This window comes from Camelus dromedarius, chromosome 3 (assembly GCF_036321535.1).
Source record: "Camelus dromedarius isolate mCamDro1 chromosome 3, mCamDro1.pat, whole genome shotgun sequence".
NCBI lineage: Eukaryota > Metazoa > Chordata > Mammalia > Artiodactyla > Camelidae > Camelus > Camelus dromedarius.
The window spans coordinates 26,673,543-26,690,425 of record NC_087438.1 but is presented as its reverse complement, the minus strand read 5'-3'; the positions used below and the strand labels follow the sequence as shown (position 1 = coordinate 26,690,425).

The window sequence follows — 16,883 nt, the reverse complement described above, 5'->3', positions numbered from 1 at the left end:
ATCCAGGCTCCATAGTCATCACGGGCCCTTAGCTTGTGAAGTCACATTCAGTCACTCGATCAGTACTTATTGAGAGCCTGCTTTGTGCAGGGTGTTGGGAACGCAGCCCTGAATGAATCATTTCGACTCCACTATGGAGCTTATCCTGGAGGGGGAGATAGATAACTAACAGCTTCAAGCAGTAAAAGGGCTCTAGAGAAGCAGGGAATGGGGCCAAGGAAACAGTGTGTGGAGTTTAGGGGAGCCTGTCTGGGGGACTGACATCTGAGCTATGGTCTAAAAGAAGAAGTGGGGAGATGATCAAGGGGTCATGAAAAGATCTGGTGAGAAAGAGAGTTCTAAGCAGAGGAAACAGAAGGTGCAAAAGCCCCCAGGGCAGAAAGGAGCAAAATGACTTTTGCTGGAAACAAAAGAACACCTTCTACTGGGGACCGCCCTGAGGATACCAATTTCACTGCAGTGAAAAACTTATTGGTTCTTTCTCTGCCTATATCAGGAGAACAGAACATGAGAAATTAAATGGTTTTGGGTGGTAGGACCAAGCTCGGTTCCCAGGGAAGGTTATGTAAGCCTAGAGTTGGTCACACATATGAGTGATTTTTCATTTCATTTCATTTGTCTTTGGGGGGAGAAAAGAAAACACATGACTTTCTGACTTCGGCCACTTCTATTACTTATAGTTCATGTCCTTTATTACTTGTTCCATCTTTCTTCAAACTAAGCTTGGGTCCCAGAGAAGTGACCACCAGACGGGGCAAATACACATCTTATTACAAAGCCACATGTGTACCTGTGTCCATGAGGCTCCACAGAGCCCCCTGCTCTGATTGGCTAATTTATAAGATCAATCACAGGAGGAAAAGCATGCCATAGAATAATAGGCAAATTATAATGTTTTTGGTATTTCTTTCTTAAGGAAAGAAGTACAGTAGGACAGGATAAAGAGGGAGGAGTCATGAGAACAGAACAGGCATTAATATTTATGGAAAGTCCCTGCTGAGAAAATGGAAGTAAATACCTGGTAATGTCTTTATTATTTAAGGTCTGAAATGACCTGTTTCTCATTAGGGAACGTGGACACTGAAACATCTTAATTTTCCCTTCCCGTTCTAGTTGTAATGTTGTGGAACTGAGGTCAGATGTGGACATTGAGCCCTCACCGCTCCTCACACAGGCTGAGCAGCAGTTAAGGTCCCTGGGCCCTGGCTTTCAGTAACTACCTCACAAGAGCACCTGAGGTCAACCAGTTGCCCCAACTGAGCAACTAAGCTGCTAACAGAGTCTGGTATTGATGGGTCTGGGCAAAAATCAGTGCTTTGTGATGGGTTATTTTTTTTTTTTAATGAAAGGAGGTAGATACAGGCCTGAAACAGGCAACAGAGGAGCCCAGTGACTGGTGGTGTCCAGGGTGGGCTCTAAGGGTTCCCACTGGGCCCTCTGCACATGGGTGGTCAACATGAATGTCTATTCTGAGGTTCGCTGTTCAGGAAGCAAAGTGGGCATGAACCAAGGAAACATCCACGTAGGAAGGACCTGGAAGCGGGGAGGAGTGGGAGCAACGAGAGAGGGGATACCCAACATGCGGAAACACTAGTCTCACAAATACCTTCAGGGCAGCGTTCAAAATATTTAACAACTGGCGTGGCTTGGGTCTAACCCAGCACAAGGGCTGCTGGCTGTAAACTCCCAGGGCTGTACCGATGCTTACCGGTAGAATTTAGTGCCTACGTGTATGTTTTATTTGCCTTTTTCCATGTACAATACAACCTCACAGGTTTGAAAAGAAAAAAATTATTAGAGGTTTGTCCTGTGCTGTCAGAACTTCCTGAGCCCATGGATTCTCCAAGGACGGCCCCCTGTAGTTTAACTGCTGACCTTACCTTTCACATGCTACTTCACAATAGAAGAATAAGAACCTTCTTTAATTTGAATCCCACTCAGAGAAGTGGTTTAGTGGTCAGCCAAACCTGAGTTCAAATCCTGCCTTTACAACTATTATTCCTGGCAAAATATGTAACCTTTCAAAGACTCAATTTTTAAAATCAATAAAGTGGGAGACTATTCCTTCAGCCCAGGGTTTTTGCCAGGATTAATAATGGGGGTTTCCAGGTAAGCGCTCAGGGCAGTGCCCACTCATGGGAGGTTTTCCCAATGGTAGCTCTGATATTTAGAATTTACTATAATTCTGATAAGGGCTATTTGATAAGTAGGAATTTTTACATATTGAAAAGCAGGTTTGGGAGGTAAAATAATCATCTAGACAAACAGCAGAATAAGAAGTGTGAAATGTGCCAGAATACAGGGTTTTCTAAAACATTAGAAACGATCATGACAAAAAAATTACAATTGAAGTACCAATGACAGCACATGTGTATATATTTAAGAAACCAGCCATCTAATAAACTTGGTTTCTGTTATCCTGATTTGAGTAACCATATGGATGTAAAACAGTTGAATTGTATTTATTTCAGAACATTTCATAATTGAGAGTTCTCACTGAATTGGCCACATCCCCTGCACACAATTACTTCAAAATGGTAAAATTTTACTTCACATAAGAGACCTGTTGCAATGAAATGTTCTGTATCTGTAAAGAATTTTCACATACCTTATTCCACTTAATTCACAAAGCTGGCATCCACCAATGGGGAAATAATTATCAGAAACTCCAAGACCAGAGTAGTGTTTCACTTTAAAAAGAAAAAGTTCAAGAGATGCTTCTCCCGAGGCCCTCTCCCCTGACTCCAGTCTCCACACCCACATCCAGGGCCAGCTGAGTAGTGATAGCTCCTCCTCCGGCTTTCTTGCCTCTGTGGAGGAGACCCTAAAGGATATGAGGTAAGTGAGCGCGGGCCAGCTCACAGGATGGGGGCAGAGGAGTTCGATGCTGGGGAAGGGTGGGTGGGAACACAACTCTGCCTGCAGAGTTTATAAAGCAAAAGGACAAAGTACATGTTTCCAAAAACAGTCAGAACCTGAGGACTGCCTCCACTACTGCTGCCCTGATTTCTGACCACACAACACAAAGTTTAGCCGAAGAATACCGTATGGATCTCATCCAGCCAGAGGAGAAGGAGGCCCTCTTTCAATCTGAAACAAAATTGTTACCATTTTTTCTAGAAAGGAGGAGCTCCATCCTTTGCCATGTAACTGGGGAGTTTTAGTTCCTAAATTCTAAACAAAAGCAGTGAAACAATTGCCGAGGGACCATTGTCACTGTGTATGTACGGGTGTGTGTGTGTGTGTGGTGTGACCATGCCGTATCCCCGTATCTCCCAACAATTCCATCTGAGGGACGGAGGCCTACCGTTCAAGGTCAGGGTAAGAGCTGTTTTCAGAAGAGCCAAAATTCCTAGGACTTGGAACTTGAATCTATACCCCTGGAACAGAAGGTAGGCACGGAAGTCAGCTGCAGGTGTTGTGCGAGGAGAGGGGAGGAGTTTACTCAGATCACCTAACCAATAAAAACAGGGCTCTGTGCTGGCCAAGGGAAGGCCTTTGACAGTGCTAAGCAGGCTTCTTTTCTGAGCTCCTTTCCCAGGCAAAGGGGACCCAGGGACGGCAGGAGGGCTCTTCAGACACAAGAACCTGGCGGAATTTATCGGTAAAATTGAAAAGATTACAGTCTTCAAACAAAAAATGTTCTGAGATCTCCGCACTACAGAGGGTCCTGGGTTTATGTAAATGTACTCCCTACTTCCATAAGACAAAGATTTCTAAGGCAGATTGGCAAGGTGGTCTAAGAAATCTAAATGTGGTTCTTGAATCATGTGGGAGCTTCTGAAACCCGAGACCATCATCAGAATCCGACTCTTCACAGAATCCCCAGGTGATCTGATGAACTGGTCCAAGTTTCTGCCCACCCCCAGAGAGGGCGCTGTGACCGACGGGAACCTAAGCCATCCGCCAGACCCCCAGCTATATATCAGCACGCTAGCAGCTTGGATTCTCCCTGACCATCCTTCAGAAAGGCTGATTTTACTTGAGCATCCTTGATTTGTCGGTGAAGACTGACTCCGAAGAGTTTTTTTTTCTTCTATGATTCTGAGATGAATCCTTTTTTTTTCCATTAAATGAAAAGAGGGTGGGGGGAAGGCACACCATCTCTTTATGTGGTCTATTTTGCACCCATGAAAGAAAACTGACCTCAAACTCCCTCAGGATAATGCAAAAATAAATCTTCTGCTGACCTCCTGTACACAGAAACAGCCTGGCCCTGTTGAGCGCCTCTAACTTCCAAAGGGCTGGGAAAACCACAGCAGGAAAGGCTGAGAACAGCCCCATCCCAGGCTGCCCTTCTGCGGGGCGCTAAGAAACCTCGGTCAAGTGGGTCCTCAGGACACAACCCCAGCATTGCCGCTACGTCTGTCCTTCAGAAGGGCCGTGGTACTCACGGGCTGTTCGGATGGTGTTGCTGGGCTGGCTGCGGGGGCTGGGGCCGTGGGGGTTCATGGCCCTCACGGCAAACTGGTAGTTGGTATCCGGATCAAGGCCCTTGATAACCATGGAGTCCATCTGGATCTGCTCTTGGATTAAGGTCCAACTCTTGTCGAAATCTGGCCTTTATTGATTAAAAACAAAAACAGAACAAGAAGCAGTAGTTCAGGAACAGCAGAGCAAAGGAAAGCTTGCGGGCTGTGTAAAGTAACAGCGTTTGAAATCTGGGAGCAATACTTAGAAAAATGAGTGAACATTTCCTATCTAAAAGTCACTCTGATTTTAAATCATAGGTCATCATTTTTAAGTCCTTGCTAATAAAAACAAGCAGATCATTTTTAGGGCCATGGCTTCAAGATCACCCACTTTCATGGTGAAAAGATCCCCAAATAGGAGTTTATTTGCAAGGACTCTGTCTTCCAGATGTTTCGTAAACACGCCTTCCCCTGACAGTCCCCATTCCCACAGGTCAGGAGAGCACAGATTCCATCTAGTCACAATCTGTTCACAAAACAAACAAATATAAATTTTATAGGGTGGCTAATTGCATGAACTGCCATGGGAAAACCCAGGAAGATTCTGTTCGTGGCCGTTCTCACTCAACAAAATTGTGCAACTGTGCCGACTTGCCAAATGTTCGCACGTTTTCCCGAGAACTCTATGGAGACTCCAGACCTTCACTTAGAGCCTCCTTCTGGGGTGGGGAGAGGCAACATTCCTAGGGTAAGAGAATGAATGCTGGAGCTGGACTGAGCTGTCCAAATTCCGCCTCTACTCCTTACTAGCTGCTCTTTCAATTCTTTAGGTCTCTAGTTTCTCATCTGTAAAATGGGGGTGATAAAAGTACCTACCTAAGAGGGCTGTCCTAGAGGAGAAATGAGCGCTGTATCCCCAGCACCGTGCCTGGCATCACACTGTAAACACTCAGTGTGGCTTCCCTTCCCACAGGGCTGGTGGCAACCCTTGGCCACCTGCTTACTCGACACCTGTGTGTTCAATGCAGTGGAGCTACTCAGTGCTTGAAACGTGGCTCGTCTGAACTGGGATGTGCTGTAAGTGTACAATGTACAGTGGATTCTTTTTAGAGCTTAAACTATCTCAGGAATATTTATATTGATTACATGTTGAAATGATAATATTTTGGATTCAGTGGATTAAATATACTGATTATTAAAATTAATTTTACTTGTTTCTTATCACCTTTTAAAGGCCCCTGTTAAAAAAACTTAAAATCTCATATAGGCTTACATTTTCCATTGGACAGTGTTGCTCTATACAGACTTCCTGATTGGAGGGTGAACAGAGAGCTTCCTGGGTAACAAGAATGCAAGATGAAATTTGGGAATGTTTGTGCATGGCTAGGGGACAGGGTAAATGGCCTACCTGGAGTAGAGATTTTGTGTTAATAGCTAGTAGTAGCCATTATTCATCAAGTTCATGTGAAGTATTGAGCACTGTTGTAGTACTTCAACTCATTTACTTCTCACAATTACCCAATGTAGTAGATACTAATATTAAATATCTCCCCCTCCTTTAAAGAGGGAACTAAGGCACAGATTGGGTAAGTAACTTGCCTGAGATCACACAGCTGATAAATGGTGAGGCCAACTTGGTTTGATGAAGAAAGGATAGATTAAGAAGATCCTTGATGCTGAATAAAAAACTCGGCTGATAGTGGTTGGGGTTCTAGATTCCATCCCTTAGTTTGCTCCCCAACCACTTCTCAGTTCCTTTATTCTTAAATATGCTCGCAGATATTTAGAGGAAGGCAGGAAGCAAAAAAAAAGACTGATGTTTGGCCTTTATGAACAACTTACTAAGCAAGGAAATGAGATTAATTTTGCCAAAAGGAGATGCCTGGACAGTACACAGATACCTCTAATATGTTCTTGCCTAGTTTTTCATTAACAAGAATTGTTGAAAACCAGACGGAATCCTTAATTAAAGCCCAGTAAAAGATGCTTCCATGGGCTCACCATGGTGCCAAGGAGTTTATGGGGCCCGTATCTCATGAGAATTCACATGTTTGGAGAAGCAGAGGTCACAGGGCAAGTCCACTGGAGGAAGCAAGGCTCATTTCTCTCTCTTGGTATCCTTTCCCTAAAGATGGACTTCTCCATGTAAACTAACTTCGTCATCAAAGAGAAAACCGCAGTGAGTGGAAGGAAACACATTTATAAACTCAAATTAGAACAAAATAACTTCACAGAGGAAAGCCACAGGGGATACCTAACAGTAAAGTCAGAAAAGATGTGATCTTTAGATAAAGGTATCCAGTTATCCTTTGCTAAGCTTCCCCTGTGGCATTTATAGAGGAAAGGACTGGTAGCTGCTCTCAGAATGTGCCATTGTCTACCCAGGGCTACCTGCAAATATCTGCAACAATCTTCATGCAAAAATTACAGCTCCCCACCCACTTCCACACACACACACACACACACACACACACACAAAAGAAATTATTTGTATTCATTCATTTCATGCAAGAAAGCAAGCTATATTTTCAGTAAATAAGAGATTGACATCATGAACATTTAATTCCATTCTATAGAATGAGAGAGGAAAGCTTATGTAGATTGCCAGTTCAAAACCTCTAACATTTTGCCTCTGATTTTGTCAGGGCTTTTGCATTTAAATGCATTTAAATTTTTAGAGTCTCTTGAGGTACAAAAGTGCAAAGGTGAAGTTGAGAGAACGATAATCAGGCAAAAGCACTCTTTTGGATCAACCTCAAACAATAGCTTTATCTTTTTCCACTAAAGGAAATCATTTTATCCTAACTACAAAGTTGCCAGTCAAATCACCATAGCAACACTAGCCTGCCAATTTCCCTAACAAGGAAAAGGCTAGAGGGGAGGAAGTGACTACAAAAACGCTGTTGTCTAGGTAAGGATGGACAGCTTACTAGCAGGGCGGGTACTTTAGCACTTTTCCAAAATGTGGGATAGACTTGGGCTGGACATCCTGTATTTCAGGAGATCAGGAGGACACCTCTGGAAGGAGGTTGGGCAGGGGAGTTCAAGCGGAGCAGATGCAATTCGGCCAGCAGTGGCCATTCAAAACCCAAATAGCTGATTCAAGTAAGCAAGACTCGCCCATTGGTTCATTTTGGTGGGAAGAAGCATTACTACCATTGGCAATGTTAACATCCAGCCTGGTTATCAGGAACCTTAGAAATCATTTAGTCCAAGTATCTAAGGGCTCTTAGAGATTACACGCCAGATTTTATATGTGAACATCATTTCATTTTCCTAAGTAAAGTGTCCTTCACTTCTTATCAGATTCTCAAAGATAATCATGATCCCAAAACTTTTAGAGTCACTGTCTAGGCCAGCCTCGCATTTTACCCATGTGGACACTGAAGGAAAATAATTTATCCAAAGTCATAAAACCACTGGGTGGTATATTTTTCTATTTTATTCCTTTTCTTGTGGCATTTTGACCACCTTGCCTATTGCCAACTTCAACCTCAGTGGACAGTCATTTTTCTTGGTAACATCAAACCCAGTAGGTGGCTGCCTTGGGCCACTCAACTGGCAAGTGATTAATGATTATCAACCATGCATCCATCACAGAAGCTATATTCTGGGAGGCCCCAAGGAACTATAAGCACAGTTTCATTCTCAGGGAGTTTGTAATTTAATTGGCAGATAATACATCTAAGGATCCGTAGGAAGACAGTGCAAAGTAGCACATTTCAAGGGCTATATTTGAATGGGTCAATGTGAACTGGAATTCTAGGGAAAGAACTTAAGTTAGATTTCAAATATATTTGGATTTTGATAACTGAAAAGGAATAGAGCATCTTTGGGTGGAGAAGAGATGAGTACAGTGTTAGCTCTATATATCATGGGAATAAATTAAGCTCCACTGCATGCAAAATACAGTGTGGGATATCCGAAGAGAGTAAATAATATGGGTCCCTAATATGGATGATCAATTAATCTACATAAAAGATGAGTATCACATATAAAAACATTAGCCGTAAGGAGGTAAATGAATACCCAGCACCTCTCCGCATATCACACATACTCAAAGCTTTCCTTACCAACCTCTACTTCACCAATTTGTCAGTTAACCAGTGGTCTTTCTTTGTCCCCACTAATTCAGCTGTTGACTTATCAAAGTTAGCTGTGTTTATTCCCAAATTTCTTTATGACTTTTGTGTTTGCTATTGTAATTATGTTATTTAATGCAATATTATGTAAACAGTGAATACGAGTAAAAACTAAAAGTGATAGCTATGTTGAATGGTTTTGAATGACTTGTTAAAGCTGAACCACTAAAACTTAATTGCCTCTGAACTAAATGAAAGCAAGACAACTGTAAAGGAGTGAGAAGGAGAGGATACAATTCTAGAGGGATGTTGCAGCCTGAAAACTTTGCAGGTGACTTCACATTTTTAAAATAAGAAAAAAATTGTAAGCAGAAATTGTAAGTGATACCTTACAGGTGTGGTTAAAATGCCCCCACTACCCAAAGCAATCTACATATTCAATGCAATCCCTATCAAAATTCCAACAGCATTTTTCACAGAAATAAAAGAAATACTAGCAAACCGAATTTGACAGCACTTTAAAATGATCTTACATGATCAAGTGGAATTTATCCCTGGGATGAAAGAATGATTCAACATATGCAAATCAATAAATCTGATCCATCACATTAGCAGAATGAGGGATGAAAGACAGATGACCATCTCAATAAATGCAGAAAAAAGCATTTGATAAAATTCTGCATACCTTCATGAAAAAAACTCTCAACAAATCAGGCGTAGAAGGAATTTACCTCAACATAATAAAGGCCATATATGACAAGCCCACAGCTAACAACTTACTCAAAGTGCAAAGCTGAACATTTTTCTTCTAAGACCAAGAACAAGGGCGCTCAAAGGCACCCACTCTCACCATTTCTATGAAACCTGGTACTGGAAGTCCAAACCAGGGCAGTTGAGCAAGAGAAAGAAATAAAAGCCATCTAAATTGGAAAGGAAGAAGTTAAATTGTCTCTGTTTGCAGATGACATGGTATCATATATAGGAAACCTTAAATACTCCACTCAAAACTGTTGGAACTAATGAACAAATTCAGCAAAGTTCCAAGATACAAAAACAAACAAACAACGAACAAAACCAAATCAGTTCTGTTTCTATACACTAATAAACTATCTGAAAAAGAAATTAAGGAAATAATCCCATTTACAATAATATCAAAAACAAAATATTCAGGAATTAATTTAACCAAGTGAATGTTCTGTACACCAAAAAATATAAGACACTGATGAAAGAAACTGAAGAATATATAAATAAATGGAAAGATATTCTATGCTCACAATTCAATAGCAAAAACAAACAAACAGTCCCATTAAAAAATGAGCCAAGAACTTGAATAGACATGTTTCCAAAGAAGACATACAGGACCCATCTCCTCTTGAGGCAGAGTTCCAAGGACTGGTACTGATTGGCTTGGGATGGAGAGGACATAATAAGCCTAGGCTAGTGTCTTTAGATAAGTGATAGTCGGTGTTAAATAAAGATGGTGAAGACGACTTCTGGGTTTTCAGTATCAGACTAGGAGGCCCAGTGGTTCCTTACAGGGAAGCCAAATGCAGCACATTAAAGGAAAACCCTTTGATGGCAGTAAGGAATGGTCAACAATGAAGCCAACTACTCGAAAGGGCTGAGCTCTGCATCAGAGGCTGTGCTGAAGCAGAGGCTGGGTGGCCATCCATCAGAAATGTAACCAGCTAGGTTACCGGTAGGAGGCTGAATTTCATTCAGTGTCTCTGACCACAATGCACAGTAAGAAATATGTTTTTGCATAACAACCCAATATGCCTATTCATATATGTGAGTACAAACACAAAATAAAAGTTTCGGGAAAAAATATTTATCTTTACTAAATTGTTCACTTTTCTATTTTCTCTTCTTTCTCTTTTTTTTCCTTCTTTTTTAACAAATGCTGATAAGAACCCACTAAATTGATTTCATCACTGGTTGAAGTGTTGTGACCCATAATTTGAAAAACACTGGACTAGAAGTTTTTCTTCTAAAATACCTTAGATGGCACTTTCAACTCTAAAACTCCAAGAATAAAGAAAACTTTTTTTTTTCAGCCATGGAGAGGAATCTATGACTTACAGTTAAATGTTCAGAAAGTGGCAATGAACCCTGTTAAACTCCAAGGGTGCTCTGATACGTCAGTCTCTACAGCACAGTTTTCAACCTTTTTCAATGATCCACAAGACATACATCAAACACTGTGACCCAGTACACACGAGACAGACTTACACACATGCACACACACACAATGGAAACACAAGTTTCACAAAATAATTCTTATTTCCATTATGTGTGATATCCTCTGATATTTTTCCTTTCTTTTTCATTTTGCTTCTGAAAAACGTTGATCAGGACCCCCTCGGCTGGATTTCACTACCTCCTAATGAACCACCACCCATGGGTTGAGAACTCCTTCTCTAGAAAGTTTGAGCTGAAGTGGGGATTGCAGTTCAAGCATGTTGCAGGCATTAACTAGGAAACTCGCCTAGCAATGGTTAAATCCTGCTGGGAGAATAGTTTTGAGAGTGGAATTTCTTGGAGCAGAAAACAGTCCTCTAGGGGATCCAGCAGAACATCCAGAATGGCCCTGACAGTGGAGGCCACTCTAGGGGCAAGAGACGGCAAGCCTAATTACAGTGCAACCAGAGATATACGTGGCCTCCTTCCCTCGATAACAGACCTAGCATTCCGTGGTTTAATGTTTTCTGGAGGCCCTTCGATTATTTGGAGATTTCTTCCTTCAATATCTTCCTTTATGTTATTTCTTGTAAGCATCCTTTCAGAAACAAAATTGGTAAGAATCTTCTCTGGACCTTCCCATCCCTGAAATCTGACTCGGTTACACTAAATATAACACCTTCTAATGTAATTTTATATTTATCTTCCCTACTAGCTCATTAACATGCTGATTGTCTTAATCATCTCTGTGCCCCTTGGAATATCTGTGTGATCTTTCAGAAAGCAAATTCCATCAGTCCCTCTCCTGCTTGACACTCCCATAGCTCCCTATTCCCTTCAGGACAAACATGAGCTCTTTTCTAATGCCTTTCCTGCTCCAACTCTTGCTTATCTACCCAGTCTTATCTCTCATCACACTCAGCTTGGGGCTTCTAAGCAATTCTGAGAACATTTTCTTTTTGTCTCCAAGTCACTGCTTCTTCTGGCCTGAGCCTTTTCATGTTGCTTCCTCTCTTCCCCGTGCCTGGTTATCGCCGGTGTGTCCTCCTTAGCTCTTGTAGGAGGCCTTTCCAGATTCCTTTAAAACTGGGTCAGATGCCAAGGTTCTTCTAGGCCCCTGGTCCCCTCCCCTGCCTGCAACACTCAACACTCTGGACTCTGCTCGTCCACCTTCCCCACTGGGCTGTCCAAGCAGAGACAATAGCTGATTCCCCTCCTAAATCCCTTGTACATGCTTTGTCTATAGAAGACACTCCATATGTACATGTTTGGATGCGCATACGCACAAAATAAGCATCCAATAAAGGGTGAACTAAACTGAATTGAAATAGCTTCAGAATTTGACGTTAGGAATAACACGATGCCCTAAACCAAGGGACGGCAAACTTCAGCTGGCTGCCAGTTTTTGTAAATAAAGTTTTATTGGAAAACAACCACACCCGTTTGTTTAGGTATTGTCTGTGGTTGCTTTCCTGCTACAAAATGGGAGACTACATAGCTGGCAAAGCACAAACTATTTATTACCTGACCCTGTAGAAAAAGTTTGCCAGTCTCTGGTCTAAGACAAAAATCTTTAATGTTGTTCGTGCCACTTTGACAGTCTGATGGAACCTGTGAATCCCTTCTCAGAATAATATTTTTAAACGCACAAAATAAAATGCATAGGATCACAAAGGAAACCAGTTCTATTGAAAACAACTACCAAGGCAATAAAAAATTACGATATATTAATTGATACACTTCTTCATGAACACATTAAACAATAATACCTAGCAACGGATTTAATAACTACAATAATTTCATAGTAGTAATAAGCATTAACAGTATTTTGGGACACGTGCAACAACTGTAATGGAATAAGAACATACCTGTGATGCTAGTGGTGACAAGGTCACAGGAATTGCTAATACCACTGTGGGCTGTCGATTACATTCACATTTGAAGAAAACATTAAATTTCAGTTGGTAAAACTAAGAATGTCCTTTTTTGTCCAACCAAAGTTCAGGGACCCTTTGACTTTTATCCATGAACCCCTTGGAGATCTGCAGACTGCCCTTGAAGCACCTCGCTCTAAGAGAAGAGACAGGGCCCCACAGATTATCCGGGGTGAACACGACAGGAGTGAAAGAAAACCTCGTGTGAGGAGGAGCCTCCAGCTCTCTCAGTTTTACAGACGTGCTCGTATGCAGGGCTTGCTCTACACTAAAATGAATTGCAGAGGAAAGTCCAAAACCACTAAGTAGTCACAGTTTAAAAAAAAAATGATATATTATTTGACCTTCAGCTTTCAGCCTTCTTTCTTTCTTTATGAATTGGTTCAACCCAACCAAATGACAAACAGATGGCTAGAATGGGGTAATGATAAACTCAGCTGGCAATTTGTTCCTGGCAGGGCAACTGGAGAGAACACTTTCATTTGTAGTTTACAAATGGCTCCCAACGCTGGTACACAAGAATTCAATTTATGTCAACTCCCATCAATCTGACCAGGGATTATATCAGGAAAGCTCAGTGAGAGGGAATGAAGTTTTAAGGGATCAATTTGTAGAACTGTAGATCAAACTTCTGCAAAAACATTCAGAATCACCCTTCTGTGTGAGCCTCAGTGGAGGAACTGGATGGCTACCAGAATTTCTGGGACTAGGCACCTGTCTGGAAGGTGGTTCTGAGATTTTCAATTTGGAAACCAAAGATAAGAAGAAGGAATTTTTCATTCTTAAATGGCACAACTTCCTAAACACTTTCTTGAAAAGAAAGGGAAATTTTTTGTTTGTTTTTTCCCATTATTCCCCCAATTAATTAACTGTGTAACAATTCTTTAAATATATCAAGTTTTATACTTTCGGGGGCAAGAAAACCAACACAGGGCTCCATTACTGTTAAATAGTGCAGCCATTTGCCCAGTTATTGCTATAAATTCTAGTAAAACCCTACGAAAAAAGTTGGCAGTTCACTTGCGTGTGATGAAGAGCTCCGAAACACACGTTATCATTCAATATGAAATAAAATCACAACAGGAACTTTCAAGTTAGTCTTATACATTAGGCATTACTTGAAGCTTTACTGCATACCAAGATCCCTTTTATGATGAGAAAACAAAAGCAATAAATAACTTTGGGTCCAGGGGAGGGCAAGGAAACATGTGTGCAGATCCATGTTGGGTTTTGTCTGGCTTTTATTTCTGCAGTTGGTAAGGAAGGATGTTGGTTACTGTTGTGGCCTCAGAGATTAGTGGTAAAAGATTCACTGAATCTCCTGTGGCTAGTATGGTAATACATTTCCATTTCCATGTGGCTCAGGGTAAGGAAAAGGACCAACATTAAAAAAAAAAAAAAAAGAGTCTTCCATAAGCTACTCTTCTAAGAACTGAACAGACATCTTTTCATCTTCATAATTCTTCTGAGGTAGCCACTATTAGCATCCCTACTTTACAGCCAAGGGAAGTAAGGCTCAGAGAGATGAAGGATCTTGTGCAAGGTTGCAGCTAATTGTGGATCATTCTCTAGATTCAATCCCATGACTGCCTGTGTCCAAATGTTCACCAGCTCCTATCTGACAGGTGGTATGTTACTCCATGCTAGGTGCCATATTCTACAGGGGGGAGGAAGTCAAGACACTACCCTCATGTCCAGGCAAGGAAGACAGACCTTGAACAAGTAATTAACTACAAGGGTGCTGAGTATTGCAAGTTAATGTTTCAGGTATACCTAACCTAGTCTGAGGAGGGGGCAGGGGTTCATGGAAGGCTTCCTGGAGGAAGTGGTACTTAAGTCACCAGCTGCTACTGCCAACTCAGGATGCAGACAAGCAGGCAGCCTAACCTCTGCAGCACCCCCAACTGAGAGGACTCAGAATGTGATAGGACAAGACACTGGCCCTAGATAGCTAGGTGCTTGTCAAAGGAATGATTTCTATGAACCCAGACATTTGCTCCCTCCCATACACAGAAAAGGACTAAGTTCTTTAACTTGAGATGTCTGGTTTTCTTTAGTTAACAATAATCTTTGAATGTTCTGACTACCTGGTCTTTGTTGTAAAACTCCTATACATCCTGGCTCCTCCCCTACCTTTTCGGAGCAGTCCGTCAGAGTAACCTGAGAGGCTGTTACCCCGGGCTTGAAGGGGTTCAAGCCCTCAGAAATGTCTGCTGAATTAAACATAACTCTCAACTTCTAGGTTGTGCATTTACTTCAGTAGACACTAGGTAAAGAAGCAGAACTATCCTGGCAGAGAATCACAAGCATAAAGACCTCTAGCCAAGGAGGAGCATGGCTATAAAGGAAAGCAGGAAAGACCTATCACAAAAGCCTTACTAGGAGTATTTCGCATCAGTTGAGCACGGACTACATGCCAGGAGTTTTTTGGTACATTTTGTGTGCATCAGCTCATTTAATCTCACAACAATCCTATGAGGTAAGTAAACTGTTACCCCATTCTTCTGTCTGAGGCACAGAGAAGTGAAATAATTCAACTATGGTTTAAAAGTGGTGGAGATGAGGGTTGGACCAGGGAGCTAGGTCCAGAGGCTGTGCAGTAACCAGCTGCCTCACCTTTGTCGGAGTGACCAGATTATAGAGGTCAAACAGCCCAGCCTTATTTCCTATGTAGGGAAGCTTAGAAATGGAATCAAGCCACTTGTTCCCAGGATTAGAGGCCAGCTCAGAGCTGCGTCTTCAGACTCCACATTTGGAAAAACTTAACCCTGAGAGATGATACCAAGAATTGGACTGTACATCTCAAGTCTGAATGAAAAAAACGTCTTTAACCTTCATAGCCTGTGACCTTGACCATGAGTCAAGTCACGTCATCCTTTAAAACTCTCCAAGGAAAATCCATAATCCATTTGGCTTGCACTTTGAATCCCAGACTTGATCTTCATTTCAGTAACAGCCTTTGTAGGGTCATTTCCTAGGAGGAAACTCATTAAATTCATTTGTTATTTGTAGATGGAGGAAGTTTATGATGGGATGGAAAGACATGACTTTTAACAAAAATATCCGTTTGTAAAATAATTTTAAAAACCCCACCCAGGTGTGCATGACCTTGAGATTCTCAAGTCAAACCAAAACATAGACACTGCAAATCAGCTTAAAAGCAGCCCCGCCTGAAGATGAATTTTGCGAGTCTTCTAATGGAAGGATTCTGCAAGGGACCAGGGAATTATGTAGGCAGAAACGTGTGAACGAGAAAAGAGAGGAAGCATTACTCATTTTCATTTATTAGTCTGTCTTGGGCTGAGATTTAGAGATCAACTTTTCTTGACTTGTGTCCCTAAAATATATACAAAAATATTTTGAGCTTTCTATGCACCCAAAATTAGCCAGTGGTGGACATTTTATTGAAAAGAGCCACTGAAAGCTTTCATCTACCCTTTCCAAAAACCGACAATGCAAAGTTCTGAAGCAATTTTAACTAATCAGGTCACACCTGCAGGAGAACTATAGATGCATTAAATGAAAACTATTTTTCACTTTTAAACAATCTAACAGGCAGCATATGCGGAATATGGCACTCCAACTGGACCATCAGAGGTAAGGAATATTTTTTCAGGCCTTTGGTTTTCATTGCCACTATAGTATATATTTTTTACTTATGAGAAAAGGATTTACCCTGGGGAAATTCATAGGCAGAAAGAGAAAAGTTTCTCAGATATTTTTAGCCAAAATATTTCAAAACATAGGTAGCTATATTTATGCTTGGTTCTTATTTTAATGAACACTAAGACTGCTGCCCACAAAGAAATTTTCAGTATCACTTTAGAAATAAAATATTTTTCTTCACTTCAAATGCATGGTTTTTCTGTTTAAAAAAAAAAAAAAGCAGGAGGAAAAAGTTTTAAAAACATTGCAAAATATGTTATAGCCTGCAGGCTTACTTAGAATTTGCCTCTTCAAATCTTTCTACATTGATTAAAAATTTAAAATCTACTGTAAATAAGGAAGTTGATGAATAGCCCGCAGGCCAACTATGGGAAAGATTATGAAGATCACTCTCATCTAAAACCTCCTCCTGCCTGAGCCAGAGACCAAGCCTCCTCTCTGATACAGCCACGGAGAGCATGCCTTCGAGGTGCTCACCTTGGGGGGCCCTCTATTTTATGGGAGGTAGAAGCTGGAGGAGGAACAAAAATTTGCTTGGTTCTAAACCCATGACCCAAGAGAGCACAACAAATACACTGAATGTCCGCCTGAAATATGACCAAAAGTAG

The 16,883-nt window shown here is 41.4% G+C and overlaps 1 protein-coding gene across 1 annotated transcript in view; it reads right to left on the bottom strand.

Annotated features, from left to right (window-relative positions):
• The window catches only part of EGFLAM (EGF like, fibronectin type III and laminin G domains), a 161,832-nt gene that overhangs the window by 70,849 nt on the left and 74,100 nt on the right, over positions 1-16,883 (bottom strand). Inside the window, exon 7 of the mRNA XM_031444189.2 lies at positions 4,395-4,561. Coding sequence (XP_031300049.2) covers positions 4,395-4,561 — 167 coding nt within the window. The remainder of the gene's footprint in view (positions 1-4,394; positions 4,562-16,883) is intronic.